This window comes from Corylus avellana, chromosome ca4 (genome assembly GCF_901000735.1).
Source record: "Corylus avellana chromosome ca4, CavTom2PMs-1.0".
NCBI lineage: Eukaryota > Viridiplantae > Streptophyta > Magnoliopsida > Fagales > Betulaceae > Corylus > Corylus avellana.
In genome coordinates, this window is record NC_081544.1 from 8643040 (window position 1) to 8659568 (window position 16529).

Sequence of the window (16529 nt, forward strand, 5' to 3'; positions counted from 1 at the left end):
TCTCTCTTTTTTTTTTTTTTTTTTTTTTTTTTAAGCTTCCATTAAAGCTTTCTCTCACTCATCGTTGTCTCTATGCACAAAAGGTTTTCTGGTGAGCGAAGGGCGATTGATTGACTGAGTTTAGTGTTCTCTTTCCCTCTTCTCTTGCTAGAAAATGAGTCGATTGGGTGATTTTCAGTGATGATTGTGGTTTGGTTTGCTGTGATGATTGGACGATTAATTGAGTGATTTTCAATGATGTTGGGTTGGTGTGGATAGTAGCTAGTGTGCTGATTTTTTTGGCAGATATGAGTTTTAACTTGAATAAAAATATTTCAAAAGTATTATTTTAAAAAAATAGAGAAGAGATTTAGGGCCGCCTTAAATACCGTAAATCACGTGAATTGATGTAGTATAAAGTTTTGAATTTTTTTATATTAAAAATAGAAAAAAATTTGTTTTGTAATAATTTTTTATTTAAATAATAATAAAAGTGAATGATGGAATATAAAAAATAAAATAAAAATAAAAATATTTTTATGTTTAAAAAAAGAGAAATTAGTTTGCCAAATGAGATTTTGAGAAGTAGTTAGCTAAAATAAAAGAAAATAGGTTTAAGTCGACTATTTTATATAAAAATATAGCCTAATTAAGTTGGGAATGCTTTGGAGCCATCTCTAGTGATGTCTTTTTCTCACATTTTTAGGCTGTTGTCTCATGTACGTAGGTTAGATGTGAGCCGAGCTATATTCATGGCCCACCTACCCCTATCAAGATGGCTATGTTTGGGAAAGGATTGGCAAGGAGTGGACTTAGGAAGTTGATCGAAATTGTAGCAGATTTGATTGATGTGAGAAAAAAGTAAGAATATTTTATATAAAAAAGTAAAAAAAAATTATTTTGTAGTGATTATTTTATTTGAATAGTACTAAAAAGTGATTGATGTAATGAAAAAAGTAAGAATGTTGAAGTTGATTTTGAAATGAATAGTGGAATTGATTTAGTATTTTTTTTCTCCTTCCCAGTCCGGTCCTTTGGCAAATGGTGCCGATAATACATCTGCTAAGATTCGTACAGAACGATTATGGATGGTGGGAACCTCATGAAGACACTCTTAAATCTGATTGAGTCATAATTAACATGACCCAACCTTATTAGGATTTGAGTGATCAAACCTTTAGTAATTTACGCTAATGAGACACAAAAATTTATATTACGAGATTCAAACTCATGCCCTAATGTATACTATGTTACTTTGAAACTGTTTTTAGGACTATTGAACCATCACCCAAGATTGTACATTGAATTTATATGCAATAAACGTGATTCAATTATTTTGTGTTACAATTTGCCTTCCGAGAAGTGTCGGGAATAATCCCACTCAACTTGCCTGACTGATCCTTGGCTTCAAGACTAGCGGTGAGCCCACGACCCATTTAGGAAGATCCTTGAGATTTGTATATTACGGGAGGATACGAAGGGTATTTCAAGAGTGATTCCTGGGACAAGCACCTCCCGGGATAATTAGGTATTTTTGGGACAAACATCTCCTGAAATTGTTGATATTACTTCGATACATAGAATTCAAGAGGTAATTATCCCTTCACTTTATGGAAGAGTACGGCTATGATTCAATCCCTAGGTTATTGATATGTTGTCCATACCATACCGAAAACTGTAGCAACATTAAGAAACACACTTTCTGCCTGTAAATATTTTATGCATTCTAATAGTTTCACATTTGATCTTCCTGCTGATGATATTGCACATCAATTTTTGTATACACAAGCAACAGTTTTCCCTCACCTCAGTGACCTGTATCTTTTATAAATGTTGTGTCAAAATATAAATGGGTTTTTAATCAAAAGGACTGTAGGGTCAATGTACGTACGTGGGTGCTTGCTTGTATGTGCTGAGGTGGAGTCTGATTATGCCAAATGAAAGATCACACTATCCAAATTGATATATATATATATATATATATATATATATATATATATATAGAGAGAGAGAGAGAGAGAGAGAGAGAATGGCTTGAACCATTTGATCTTATTATAATATACTTTATGTAAAGAGTCGAGGACCGAGACTTGTATTATATATTTGATGATGTCATTATTGTCATGTGAATTGTTAGAAACATTTGAAGTGATGGCTAACACAATAACGAAAGTTTCTTAAGAAAACAATAATATGTAGGCTACCATGAGACAAAATATTTTGTTTATAAAAAGATTCCATTAAGAACTATTATATGTCTAAAGTTCAATATTGAAATAATTTTAGAGGTTTGACATGACCTTTTTTTTTTTTTTTTTTTGTCAACAAACAATTCAAATTGCCTCATGTTTTTAGAACATGCTGGAGTCAAATAGCAATAATTCGAAGCACCTATTTTTACACTATTTTGGAAATGACTCAATCGTATGGTTAAAGACAATATATATACTACCTATAATTTATAGGTTAGATATCATAGATGTACGTGTATATAACTAAGTAAAGTTAATGTACATTAGCAATCAACGTATTAACATATTAATTATATGGAAAATTTCACTATTTTAGTACTTTTGCAATGATAGTCTTAAACATATTAATGATATTTTGCCCCTGCTTGTCCCTACCACTAATTTAGGGTTACCATTTTTTTTTTAAGTTTACAATGTCATTTTTCTGTCAAAATTCAGTGTTAAATCAAACAGTTGATGAGTGAAATTCTCAAAATACTCTTAAGATGTTTATAAAAGTACAAAAATATCTTGAATTTGGACGAGTATTTTAGGAATTTTACTTTCTCCCTTAGGATTTAATACCGAATTTGGATGAGAGAGTTGACATTGCAAACTTCTAAAAGATGGCAACCCTAAATTGACATTTTTTATAGTTTAAGGGTATGATTGCAAAAGTTGTGAAAAATTAAAAATGTTAAGTAAAGTTTTTCCTAATTAGTAAGTAACTAGTTATATTATATTATAATTGTATATTAACATTAATCGTGACGATCCGAATCTGCACCATCAAGGTAAATACATATTATATGCTAGAATCCAATAAAAACTCTATATTTTGACCATAAAAGTTCATGTGGCAAGATGCCACATTATCTTCTTTTGTTTTGTCTTTTTCTCTCCACAAAAAGATGATATAGCATTTTGCCATGTGAACTTTTATGGGCAAAATATAGAGTTTTTATTAGATTATAGCATTTCTCATATAATAAACAGTGTACATACATAAAACTCTCAAAACATTTCCTTATTATTTTCTTTACTACATAGTACCTTAGTTGTAATAATATATATATATATATATATATACGAATACGTCTAAGCCCTTCGCATATCCTTTATATAGTTATATCACCCAGTAGAAAAAAAATACATAATAATTTCAGAATGATTCAGCAAAGATTGAAACATTTGTTGTGAAAATACCTCCTGCCCCATTTGCAATGGGCCTTCAGAGACTGTTCAACATCTCATACTGGACTGCCCTTTTGCAAGAATCATTTGGGGGAGTTCCAAATATATAGCCCCTAAACTCCAACATTTTTGGGACCTAACTCATTGAAATATGGACCACTACTAAGAGTCTATTTGAAATTGCGTTTAAGAAATAAAGCTTTTAAGTTAAAAAATGTTTTTTGGCAAAAATTTCATGAACCTTTTACCAAAAGTGCGTTTTGCCATTGTTAGACCCTTAAAAGTGCTTTCAATTTTTTTTATCAAACGATTACTTTTTTTCTTCAAACGAACTTTTTGTGTTTTAGATGCACTTTTAAGCCCTCAAACAGACAACCAAACAAACTCTAAATAGCATCCCCTGGTGGAAACTAATATTAGGGAAGCTCATGTGGCTGTCCTTCTCTACGGCTCGAAGGGTATTCAATGCTTACCCATTTTTGCCATCAACAAGGCACTTAGGCACAGCTCATTACTTATTGATCTTCTACTCTATCATCTTTGAGATTCATCAACTCAGCAGCACTATCTCATCTAGAATCGGAGTGCATCAAAGATTTTCAAATGTGCCAACTTCTGTGCACACCAAGTAGCTAAATAGGTTGTTTCCTATCATTTGTTTGGAAACATTTCCAACTACTCCCTCATCGATCCTATCCTCCATTAGAATTAGGAGCGGGAAAAGATCCACCCCTGTGACCTCTCCTTTACTTTGTATTGCTTGAGAAAAAAAGAAAAAGAAAACTAGGGGTAGAATTTTGTAATAGGTTCTATTAGTAATAGCTGTCGAACTTCTAATAAAATCATTGACAGATATTAATCACAAAATGCAGGTGACTTCATACACACACTCATCCATATCTTTCTCTCAAATCACATACCCTGCCGTATCCAATTACTTTCATGAGACTAATTTCCTTTAATGATTTTAACTACAAGTCGAATGAACTAATTTATTAGAACAATTGAGTAAAACAAAGATGTAAAAAACTTGCAAATCCAAGGAATGTCAGTAGAATTACATCAGGAATATAGGTATATTATACAGTGAAAAGAACATATCTCATTGAGACACATATACAACAGGGTAGATATTCCCTAAAATTTGACAGATTAACAGTATTTTTCAATTATTTTCAATGTCTATAAATCAAGCTTATGCTTCAGCTTTCGTAATCAAAATAAATTCCGAAATGGCCAAAAACTAAAAGAACATAGCATTATAAACCATACAGAGAAGGTGGTAGCAAAATTCAGCACCAGTAAAATTGGTTTTTGACTGCAAATCTGCTATTCTTCTGTAAATTGCCTCATTCATAATCCATTGTCCACTTCTCAAATGTACACTCAACCAAATCATAGTACCCACCATGCACAAAGAGTTCTCCTCTAGCCATTTTTTCTTCTATCCATGGGTAAGTGAGCAGATTTGACAAGGAATGGTTGACTGATTCCTGTGGTAGAATTACAGAAACATGTAAGAGGCTTAGATACTCAGCATGCAAGAACCTTTTATAAATCAGAAGTGTTGTCTTTATATATTCAGAGCACCACTCATGATGTTATAATCCCCCCACCCCACGGGATGCATTTGATGGTCAGAATTTAAAATTGGTGCTTCTAATGGTATACACTATGTCACATTATTTAAATTTTTTAAAAGACGTGACAACATTAAAGTGAATAGTATAACATCTAGTGTTTTTGTCTTAATCACTTATGGTGTTCTATGCTTAGGTGTCTATTTCTTGTTGGATGGCACAAATGACCCAATTTATGTCAGGTCCTTAAAAAAATTATTCTTTTTCCGAATCCCATATTCAAGAATACATTACATTATTACCAAAATAAAGATGAGAATATTAATGTTGAATCAAACAGTCAAACAATGGGATTTGATATTTCAAATTAAGGATGAAATATTACCTTCTCACAGTGTCTGCACTGCTGGTCAAAGCTTAGGTTGGAAGCTGCAGACTTTGTGATTAGCCTTGCATTGTTTCCAACAACAACCCAACTTCTAATAAAGCTACTGTATAGAAAAGTTTAGCAAAGTTAAAAAAAACATGAGAGCAATGTTATTTACCCAAAAGAAATAACACATACAAAAGACTAGTATGTTCTCTTAGAAAAGGTACTTAAATGATACATGTAAAATACTGGTAAAATGGGGGGGTGGGTGGGTGGGGGTTGTAGTCTTCACTTAATAATAAAGTTGGATGCTTAAATCTATGTTCATTTAATAATAAAGTTGTCTTCATTTATTAAATGAAGACAACAACCCCCCCGGGGGTCCACAATTCAAGGTATGAAATACTTACTTTAAGAGCATTTACAGCAAATTCTAATGCAGAATTTGTTTCTGACTGTCCACTCTGAACACACAGGAAGAAAAAATGAAGGGGGAAAATACTTTGTAGCCTCAGTGCTTGTCTGTTTGGGAAGTAGAAATTCAAAATAAACAAAATGCAATGTAATACACCTCAAATGTGGGTACTAGATTTGCTATATTTCGAACCACGAATGCTTCTCCTGGTTGAAACCCCAAGATGTTTGAGGGGCAAACCCTAGAGTCCGCACAAGCAATAATCATGAACTGTTTCAGAACTTGTTAGTTTTAACAGGCTATCTATTCCTGACACTTGCAGAAAATAAAAAGGAAATAAAAGATGAGGGAAAAGGGTAAAACTTGTCCACCCATGATGTTCTCAATGTTTAACACGCGCAATAAATAATTATGACTTAACCAGAAAAAATGATTACCTTTGGTGCTTGACCCTGGGCAAGATTCTGAAAATGTTTCAAGTTTTCTCTGTACAAATAACAATTCACTTTAGAAGAAACTAATTGCTTTAGAGTTCAACAACTTTAGGCCAGGGTTGTTTGCTGCTTACTTGAAATTACGCTTCTTTGAATCTAAGAAATCGATGTTTCAGATCTCAAAAAAGTCACACACACTCTTTTCAGTTGAGAAATGTTTGGTTGCAATATTAAGTCCATGTTTTGGCCATAAATGTCCACGTGGCAAGAATTTTAAAATAAAAAAAATATCTCCTCTCTCCGCTGTCGGCATTTTCAAATGAAAAGAAAGTAGGCTGGTTAACCAGCCTGACTATTTTAAAACAAAAAAAACAATGAAAATCCCAAATCTCCCACCCCTCTCTCTCTCTCTCTCTCTCAATTTCTCTCACCCCCTCCCACCCACATCCGGCCGCCACCACCATCCACCACCGCCGGCCACACCATCCAGTGGCTACGCCGCCGCCCATCACGAAGCAGAAGCAGCGCCGACCCGAACCAATTTCTCTCTCTCCCAAACCGCCGGCCACCACGAAGCAGCAGCGCCGGCCACCATTTAAGGTAGGCTGAATGGGTATATGTTTTGTTGGGCTGAAATCTTGATGAGTTTTGTTGTTGGTGGTTTTTTGTTTGATTTCGAAAATGGGTAAGAATTTTTGGGTATATTTTGTTTTTCATTGGAAGATCTTGGTAAGAATTTCGTCACTTTGTCATGGTATGGTTGTCAGATTATGAGTTTTGGCCATTTGGGTTTTGTGGGGATTTAAATCGAGGGATTTTGGTTTTGGGTATTCTTTCTTTTTCTTTGGGTAACCGACTATGGTGCCGCCGCCCACCACGGCACCAGCTCGGACATCCACCTCCACCCATTTCACCTCAATGTTAATATTCAATTATTTTTAGTTGAATGCTGTGAGAAAAACAGTGTGTTTACTTCTGTTTTTTTTTTTTTTTTTTTTTTTTTTGTTTCAGGAGCTATATGTGCAGGTGTTTGATTCCATTCACTTGAAAGACCGTTGAATGAAAATATGAACGAGATGCAATGGATTGTTTTGAAGGTGGGGTTAATGAACAATTGGAGATACTCTTGGTTAAAATCCGGAGGTAGAAAAGATGGGAGGATTGACATACCGTGGTTATTGGAGAGGGCCGAGAGGCAACCCAAAGCAATAGCAAATGAGAAGACAATTTTCTGCAACACGATGTAGTGCCTATTTTTGGCAATGTCTTGTGGGGACAGCAATTTTTAACTTTTTTGCATCCTGATTCCACCGCTTGATATCCATTGCACAAAAGCATTGAGTCATTGACAAATGAATGTGATTTATTTGTCCATAGAGCCTTATCAGTAAAAAAAGTTTATCACTTCTTATTTAAGTAAGTTTAATTCAAGTGACTCAAAATATAATCTTTGTCCATCAGATGAAAAAGGAAAGAAGGAAAAAAATATTTAGTCGAAAGTTCGAAACATGTTCAATTTATTTACAAAATGTACAGAGAAATTCTATTGCATGACAAGATAAATACAAATTATTGAAATTAATATATAACCTATTACTAGGAAGGACAAAAATGCTATCTTTTGACAGAGAACTGAATGTTGATAGAGAACTTTTCTTCCTTCTCTTTGCCTCTCCATTTTGAACTTGGTTGGGAATCTCCTGATTCATGGACTTAAAGCACAATCGAATAGCTTTCTGAAGATACAAACTCCATAGACCATAGCAATGTTTTTCCCTCAAACACTACACGTTTCTGCATGCTTATAGATACGCTCTAGAATGGTTAGAAAAAATGGAAACTTCATCATTGTATCTGCAAGAATGAACATAATCAGAAAACTTCAGAAAATCTAAGGCGGCATTAACAATCTAAGATAGACTGCACTGCATTCAGGTCACCAGGCCTCTCATCAAAGCAATACATTTGAAGCAGCATATAAAAAAAGAAAGATGTTTGTATGTTCAAGTTCAATGGGAAGCGTTGAGCATTTCCTGAAGAATGGGAAGGTTAATATTTTAAGATATCAAAAGATATAGAAGTGGAAAGACTGCCCTTGTTTGCTTTACAATAGCATATAATCTATGAATTAACTATAATCAACTTGGTAAAACATTTTTATGCTTGACATTAACTGATCGATACAATTTATCAATAGGAAAATGAATATAGCATGTGATCTTTTACTTAATGGGCCATTTGGGAACAAACCTTTCAGCCCATTTATTGTCATTCTGCATTATGTCTGGAATCCATATCCTTTCCTTCGTAGAATCCCATTTATTTTTCCAATGCTTTTGATAATCGATTGTTAAATTGAGAAAGAGTAATTCTGTTTAGTAGACTCTTGTATAATTACTATATACCTGGATCATGTGCAGTCATAATCAGCCATTTGATTATCACTCGATTTATTTATTTATTTTCACAAGTACTGATTCATTGGCTAATTTTTTGTCACGTCATCTAACTATATGGCAGTTATACAAGATGACCCAATCTACTAAATAGTATTACCCATAAAGAAAATGTGTCCCATGTACTCTTGACCTTCTTTTATCTTTCAAAATCAGTAGGGAAAGGTAACCTGCAAGACATAGAAAAATATACCAAGATGATTATAGTATCTCTTCGATATCAACATGCTACATATGTCTTAGCATTGTGTCTCCAACCAAAGCTTAGAATATATTAACTAAATAGTTAAACCCTAGGACAGATCCATCTGTTTGGTCAAATTGTTGAATCGAAACTTAAACTATATGCTCCAACTACTAAAATTTAAATATTAAAATTTAAATGAAGGTATCCCTGGATTGAAATCTTAATACTCTAACTACATATTATAACCAGAAAACCAGAAAAACAAAGTTAATTAGTGTTGTAATGTTGCAAACTTACCCCAACTTGAGAGAAGTGTCGTTGTTGTCTTGGTCTTGAGGAGGATCAGCTGAGCTGCAAATATTGGTGATTGACTCAGTTGACTGACCTTGTTCAATTGCATGTGTTTTAATGTTAAACTGTTTCTCCATCTGCTGAAACAGGCATTTTCCATCAATTGAGAAAGTAGGGAAACAAAGAAAAAAGTAGAGAAATTCAAGACCTGATACCTGTTTTAGTTGATGGTTATCCTCCATCAGTTGGGATACCTGCATATTAAAAAATGAGAGAGAGAGAGAGAGAGAAAGAGGGAGATATTAAAGAACAAGAAGAAATACAAATAGACAGTTGCTCCTCACAAGTGAACAAAACCAACAACATAGAAATCCAAAGAGCAAAATATTTTTGGAAATACCCAGGACATAAAAATGATTATGTTAATTAGTGAGCCTGGGTGCCTTAAAACATTTTTGGTTCTTCTAGAAAATAACCTCAAATTCCTCTTTTTTCCAAATGTTCAGATTAACGCTAACAACCGATGTAAGCCTAATTGTAAGTGTTAGGAAGATTAATACCATGAGGAGTCTTTTTGTGAGCCCATAATATAGCATGTTGAGGCACCACACAACTTAAAAGCTTAAGCCTATGAGTTTAGGCCCAACAATGCTATATTAACCATTCACATTTCTTACATATATCTTTCCAATGTAAGACTATCTTTTTTTACACTCGCATGTTATTTGAAAATGGGTTTAAGATAGCATATGGTGCTGGATTTATGGCCAAAATGATTTCACTAAAGGTTCTATGGTGGTTGTTAGCTTTGTGAGACACCATTCCCAATGCTTGAGCAAGCCACTGCACATACAAAGGCCTTGGCAAAAGGAAGGCAAATTTCTTTGATTTTAATTTATAAACTTGCATCAACCTATTCATTTCTAGTTATCAAATACTTTGCTGTAATTGTGTGCAACTTTATACGTGTTAAAATATAAATTAAATGATTAAATTTATTTTTTCCTATCAAGTTAAAGTTTTGGGATAGTTAGTAATTTAAAATGGTATTATAGTAAAGGTCATGAGCTCGAACTTTGTCTTTTTCATTTACCTCACATTTCAATTAAATATTCTACGTATTCACGAATATCAGTATGAAAATGCTTTTCATTAAATATCTTCCTAAATTATATATAATAATTGCATGAAATGCATGTCATATGAAATTAAAGTTTAGCACTTGATCACCTTCCGCTCAAGGGCACTCATCTCTTCTAGGAATCTTTTATCCTGAAACACGTAAAAGCTTCTCATGTTAAGATACAGTACAAAAATCTCATCCCTCCATTATAATGCCAGCAAGCAGAGACAACAAAGAGAGACAACCTTTGCTTTTAAAACGCGACTCAAGCCTTCCTCAAGAAGTTCCTCTAGTTTCTTTAGTTCTTCCATATTCAATCCTTGGAGCTCTTCTCCCATCATCTGCCTGCAATTAGTTGTAATCATTTTGTACATTAATTAATTTTGAGTATAACAACTTGATATAGAAATGTCGTTATAACATAATACCTCAGTTCACGAGTCTTCTCCATGATTTCATTGCTCAACGAGGTGCAGGCTCCGTTCTCAAGCTGGAAGGGCACAAAGAGGTTCCATTAATGAAGATTTTCAGTATTATATTATATAACAATGGATCGATTTCGTGCCTTTCCTTAGAAATATTTAAGGATGTTGTAAATTTTAGGGTTATCATTCTGGGATTGCTACAAGTAGTTTGTTGTTAGACTTATTCCAGAAAATGCATCTAGCTTTTCATATTATGGTATAATTTTCTTTTATATCACTACAAGAAATTTGCTCATTAGCGGCGACCCAAAGTCGCCGCTAATGAGCAAAATGTCGCCGCTATTGATCAATAGCGGCGACCCTTAGCCGCTATTCAGTTGCTGGTATTAATCTGCCACTGATGATCAATAGCGGCAACATTTCGGGTCGCCGCTATTGATGGGTCAATAGCGGCGACTTTTAGTCGCCGCTAATGACTTTTTTTGTTGCCGCAAAAAAAGCTTGAAATGGGCCGAGTGTCGCCGCTGATGATGGTCAATAGCGGCAACAAAAATGTCGCCGCTATTGACAGTCAATAGCGGCGACCATCTGGGTGGCTGCTATTGACTATCAATAGCGGCCACCTTCTTGGTCGCTGCTATTGATAATCAATAGCGGCCACCTTCTAGGTCGCTGCTATTGATAATCAATAGCGGCCACCTTCTAGGTCGCTGCTATTGATAATCAATAGCGGCAACCTAGATGTCGCCGCTACTTAGTATCAATAGCGGCAACCTGGTAGGTCGCCGCTATTGATAGTCAGTAGCGGCGACATCTAGGTCGCCGCTATTGATAATCGTAAAAAAATAAAAAAATCATTAGCGGCGACATTGAGGTCGCCGCTAATGATATTTAAAAAAAAAAAAAAAAAAAAAAGGACCTGCTTATAATAGATGTTATTATATAACAATTATGAGAATTACATCAAGCCTATTTATAGTCAAATCGCTCGAGATAACTAAAGTTAATTGGTGCAAGCATTGCATATATATGAAAGGACAAGTGGATTCAAGGATTCACTTCTTATCATGAAACAAAAAGTGAAAGAGAGAAACAATAACACAAAATAATGACATATTGGGGACATCCGGACAATAAGGTTATAATCAAAAATAAACTCATGCCAAGTCAATCAAACTAAACTACCCAATCCAAGGCTTGCCTTTGAATTGTGGACCCTAAGAGCAACAAACCTTACATATATTGAAGGGTTTGAGTCCTCACCTATGAGCACAAACTATGTCCAAAAAAAAATAAAGAACTTCATCTCATCAAGCAAAGGAATAATAGGTAAACCATTAAAACAAGTTGGTGCAAGCATTGCATATGGAAGGACAAGTGGATTCAAGGATTCACTTCTTATCATGAAACAAAAAGTGAAAAGAGGGAAACAACAACACAAAATAATGACATGTTGGGGACGTCCGGACAATAAGGTTATAATCAAAAGTAAACTCATGCCAAGTCAATCAAACTAAACCACCCAATCCAAGGCTTGCCTTTGAATTGTGGACCCTAAGAGCAACAAACCTTACATATATTGAAGGGTTTGAGTCCTCACCTATGAGCACAAACTATGTCCAAAAAATAATAAAGGACTTCATCTCATCAAGCAAAGGAATAATAGGTAAACCATTAAAACAAGTTGGTGCAAGCATTGCATATGGAAGGACAAGTGGATTCAAGGATTCACTTCTTATCATGAAACAAAAAGTGAAAGAGGGAAACAACAACACAAAATAATGACATGTTGGGGACGTCCGGACAATAAGGTTATAATCAAAAGTAAACTCATGCCAAGTCAATCAAACTAAACCACCCAATCCAAGGCTTGCCTTTGAATTGTGGACCCTAAGAGCAACAAACCTTACATATATTGAAGGGTTTGAGTCCTCACCTATGAGCACAAACTATGTCCAAAATAAAATAAAGGACTTCATCTCATCAAGCAAATGAATAATAGCTAAACCATTAAAACAAGTTGGTGCAAGCATTGCATATGGAAGGACAAGTGGATTCAAGGATTCACTTCTTATCATGAAACAAAAAGTGAAAAGAGGGAAACAACAACACAAAATAATGACATGTTGGGGACGTCCGGACAATAAGGTTATAATCAAAAGTAAACTCATGCCAAGTCAATCAAACTAAACCACCCAATCCAAGGCTTGCCTTTGAATTGTGGACCCTAAGAGCAACAAACCTTACATATATTGAAGGGTTTGAGTCCTCACCTATGAGCACAAACTATGTCCAAAAAATAATAAAGGACTTCATCTCATCAAGCAAAGGAATAACTATCTTTTATTCAAATGCTTCTAGTATTTGCTATTTACATGCTTGCAAATTCTTATAAAAGAAGAGCAACTCACATAACGGTGGAACAAACAAATGTTGAAAATAAAATTCACCAAAAAACAGACAAAAATTTAAAAAAAGACCATCCAAATGAGACCTTCTTGGGGTGTCAAACTAGTTGTTAGATCTAACTACAAGCTGGGTATAGCTCACTGATCTGAAACAAACATTCACATGAACAAACTAAAACAAAAAAAAAAAAAAACAAAAAAAAAAAAAGAATTAACTAAGACTAAAAGCAATTCTTTTTTCCTGAAACAAATAACTTAAGACAAAAAAAGATCGTCAGCCTTAATTACCACAATCAAACACAAACATAAGCTTATATGATTAATGAGGTCACAAACGCAAACCAACAAACAAATATAATCAAAAACCAAACACTCCAATTCACATTCTACCCATCCTTATAACTCCATGCAAGCCTCCCGCTCGCTACATTTCACAGTACTTCCACCAACAAGTGAGTGACAATAGGTTTGAAATAACTTACCATCAATTAAGTCCTTTAGTGCAACAATTTCTTGCCTATCTTTCTCTCCAGCCATTCTACATACACTAAAAAAAGAAAATAGTGTTATATACTTGTATTAAATGGAATTAACTTCCCACCAACAAGTAAATGACAATGGGATTGAAATATCTTACCCATTGTTATTTGAGTCCTTTAGCGCCACAACTCCTTGCATATCTTCCACTCATGTCATCCTGTATACACTTAAAAATGAAATATTGTTATATAATATTACTCTCTTGCATTGGTTACTCAACTTGATAAACATGTCAAGAGAGGTTCACTAACTCAAAGTTCTTAAACAAAAAAACTGTTTGAAGTTCTTACCTTCTAACACAAACCAAATTTGTTATAATCTTTGTAATTTTAAAACTTCTTCAACAAAGTACAACTAAAGCACCCTCCAAGTTCTTAAACATTCAAACTATTTAAAGTTCTTACCCTATAATACAAATCTTAATAATATTCAAACAAAGTCTTAAACAAAATACAACAAAAGCTCTTTCAAATGTTGCTTCCACTTGCTTGAGATCCATAAGAGCTCCCTCCAATCCTAGGAATAATAGAATTCATATCATAATCAATGATCTTTCTAACAATTACTTGATATGTGTGTGAAATAAAAAAATAAAAAAGTTATAGGCAAGATTCTTTTACCCTCCTATATGTTTTAGCAGCATTTCCATTTGTGCTTGCATAGCAGCTTGAGATGCTTTTGACTCCTTAATTTGGGCCTGAAATGCTGCCTCCATAGCAGCTTGTGATGCATTGGACTCCTTAATTTCGGCCTGAAATGTTGCCTCCATAGCAATTTGTGATGCATTGGACTCCCTAATTTCGGCCTGAAATGATGCCTCCATAGCAGCTAGTTTCTCTTCGGTTTCTAGCTGTTTAGCCAAGCATTCATCATGGTTTTGTTGGTTGCATGAGGAATTTGACTTGGTAGGTTTGGCACCACAACCTTTTCCTTTGACATGTCCTGAGCGGTGTCCACCTAGCACCTTTAAGACAATGTCTTCTTGGCTGGCATTAGTGTTGTCGGAGTTTGCTGCTATTGATTCCATTTCATTCTGCACAATCCATATAAACCTCAACTAAATAAGCCATGCAAGTTCATTAGACATATTCATCATGAGTACCCATTTCATTCACTTACATATTTACTCTCAGCGTACTCACTCACAAATTTCCCATCCTTGTTAATGTGCGTGTCCTTGTATATTTCTATGGGATTGGGTGCGGCATTAATTTTCTTTGCCTGCACATAATACACATAATTAACTGTTACACTAAAGAACATTACTATAAAAGCCTAACACTATATATTCTTATCTTATTGTGAATGATATTGACGAACGTCGTGCTGCCAGCTGTATGATTTGTTTCCATCTTTGCTCTGTTTTTCTTATTTCGCTCAGATTTTTTCTACAAAAATTCAATCAAAAAACATATTAATTTCATTTTTTATAGCTGAATACAAATCTTAGAAATAATAATTGACTATCTATTTGAATAAGATGTGTTTACCTTTCACATATCAACTTCGAATGAATCACATATAGCAGGCCATCGTTCCGGAGAAATACCAGTTGGAACATTGGCCCTCGCCTCGGCTTGAGCATTGGCCACCGCTACTAAATCATCGCTATCCACATTTTTGAAATAAATTTGGTAGTTCTTGAGGTGCAATGCGGAGCGTTTCCTATTATAGGCCTTACCTAGTTGATGCTTTAAGGCATCCTTGTGCTTCTGTAGCTTCGTATCCAAAACGAACTTACCCTGAGACATAGTAATTACGAAAACAATGGTCAAAAGTTTGTCACATTATTTGTAGCAAGTGACATAATACACATACACAATGAGATTTATACCTTCACTCGTTCTTCCAATCTTTTCACCATTTCATCTGGGACCATGGTCCAACTTTGATAATGGAGGTCGCAATGATCGAGGACAATCTTAGAAATTATCCTCGACCACGCCCCGGAATTGTCGCCCACAGGTACAACATACTCATCCTTGAATTCCAAATTGAGCGGACCATCCTTATCTATCATATCATTAACCTTGGAATTCTTGTTCTGACCCCTTGGCCTTCTAACAGACGTGCTAGCTATTAATCAAAATATGAAAACGTAGTTAGTTGTATCTGGAAAAGAAGTTCGCACAGTGTATGCAACAAACTAATAGGAAAAAGATCTTATATTCACTTACAGCTTGCGGTGGGTGCAACTCCCGATGAGGGTATGTCATCAGACCGCTCATGGGAAGAATGGCTATGGCCCTCCACCAAATCGAGGGTCACCGGTGATGGCATGTCCATATCGTCATCAACATCAACGAGAGTCGGCCTATCACGATCCTCAACATGACACAGGCCTCGGCCTTGACCTCGGAGTTGACCACGACCTTGGACTTGGCCACGCCCTTGCCTTTGCCCTATCACCATTTGTAGTTGTTTTGATAGATCTGCAAACAACACAAAGTCTATCATCCAACTAGACCTAATTGAAAACTTGAAAGAATGGGCATAAAACCAAAGTTTGAAACTTTGAGCTACCAGATCTCACACTCACAGCAATGCATAGTAAGTCAAACCTTTTCTAGCTTGAAGAAGGTTCCTACCAGAAGATGCACGAGATCCAAAGATGCTATCTAAAATTATATACACAAAGAAATTTTTTTTTTTTTAAAAAAAAAAAAAAAAAAAAAAGGAAAAAGAAAGAGATATATAAAGAACCACATATTCACAGAAAGACAGAGATTAGGAAAAACTAATAAAGAAATAAATAAAAAGATGGTAATTAATAGAGAGATATTTGACTTATTAGCGATTTGATAATTAATACAAAATCCTAACGATAAGAATAACATTAAATTGCAATTTCAAAACCTTTGTACAGTTTGGAAGAAAGTGAAGTTCAAAAAAAAAA

General features: G+C 34.7%; 3 protein-coding genes across 7 annotated transcripts in view; all 3 read right to left on the minus strand.

The window, feature by feature from the left end:
* Positions 1–5379: 5379 nt before the first annotated feature.
* The window catches only part of LOC132177406 (MADS-box protein JOINTLESS-like), a 55127-nt gene continuing 43977 nt past the window's right edge, over positions 5380–16529 (minus strand). For 2 of the 4 annotated variants that reach the window (XM_059589701.1, XM_059589702.1), the window contains exons 8-11: positions 6207–6255; positions 5926–6039; positions 5765–5818; positions 5380–5472 (exon numbers count right to left, since the gene is read on the minus strand). In XM_059589701.1, the coding sequence (XP_059445684.1) occupies positions 5464–5472; positions 5765–5818; positions 5926–6039; positions 6207–6255 (226 nt within the window). In that variant the 3' untranslated portion in view covers positions 5380–5463. Of the gene's footprint in view, positions 5476–5764; positions 5819–5925; positions 6040–6206; positions 6256–16529 lie in introns of those variants that run through there. The other 2 variants (XM_059589703.1, XM_059589707.1) reach the window with 2 other exon arrangements.
* Positions 8695–10743, minus strand: LOC132177410 (MADS-box protein JOINTLESS-like). Of its 2 annotated transcripts, none has more exons than XM_059589711.1 (6): positions 10689–10743; positions 10506–10605; positions 10368–10409; positions 9353–9391; positions 9144–9274; positions 8695–8829 (listed from the first exon to the last, which is right to left on the minus strand). In XM_059589711.1, the coding sequence occupies exons 1-6, from the start codon at positions 10709–10711 to the stop codon at positions 8799–8801; spliced, it is 366 nt and encodes a 121-aa protein (XP_059445694.1). In that variant the 5' UTR covers positions 10712–10743; the 3' UTR covers positions 8695–8798. The 2 variants fall into 2 exon arrangements, with proteins under 2 accessions (XP_059445694.1, XP_059445693.1); XM_059589710.1 differs by having other exon boundaries at positions 9144–9277.
* On the minus strand, positions 14937–16243 carry LOC132177409 (uncharacterized). The gene is made up of 5 exons (XM_059589709.1): positions 16173–16243; positions 15811–16065; positions 15468–15709; positions 15124–15375; positions 14937–15021 (listed from the first exon to the last, which is right to left on the minus strand). The coding sequence occupies exons 1-4, from the start codon at positions 16180–16182 to the stop codon at positions 15127–15129; spliced, it is 756 nt and encodes a 251-aa protein (XP_059445692.1). The 5' UTR covers positions 16183–16243; the 3' UTR covers positions 14937–15021; positions 15124–15126.

Excerpts from the sequence above, each read along its gene's own strand:
- LOC132177409 (XM_059589709.1), bottom strand. Across the intron at positions 15,710-15,810 it reads AGTTGCACCCACCGCAAGCT|CTAGCACGTCTGTTAGAAGG; the intron begins GTAAGTGAATAT and ends TTTGATTAATAG. Across the intron at positions 15,376-15,467 it reads GATTGGAAGAACGAGTGAAG|GGTAAGTTCGTTTTGGATAC; the intron begins GTATAAATCTCA and ends ACTATGTCTCAG.
- LOC132177410 (XM_059589710.1), bottom strand. The coding sequence starts at position 10,711 with ATGGAGAAGACTCGTGAACTGAG. Across the intron at positions 10,410-10,505 it reads GTCGCGTTTTAAAAGCAAAG|GATAAAAGATTCCTAGAAGA; the intron begins GTTGTCTCTCTT and ends TACGTGTTTCAG. Across the intron at positions 9,278-9,352 it reads ATAACCATCAACTAAAACAG|CAGATGGAGAAACAGTTTAA; the intron begins GTATCAGGTCTT and ends TGCCTGTTTCAG.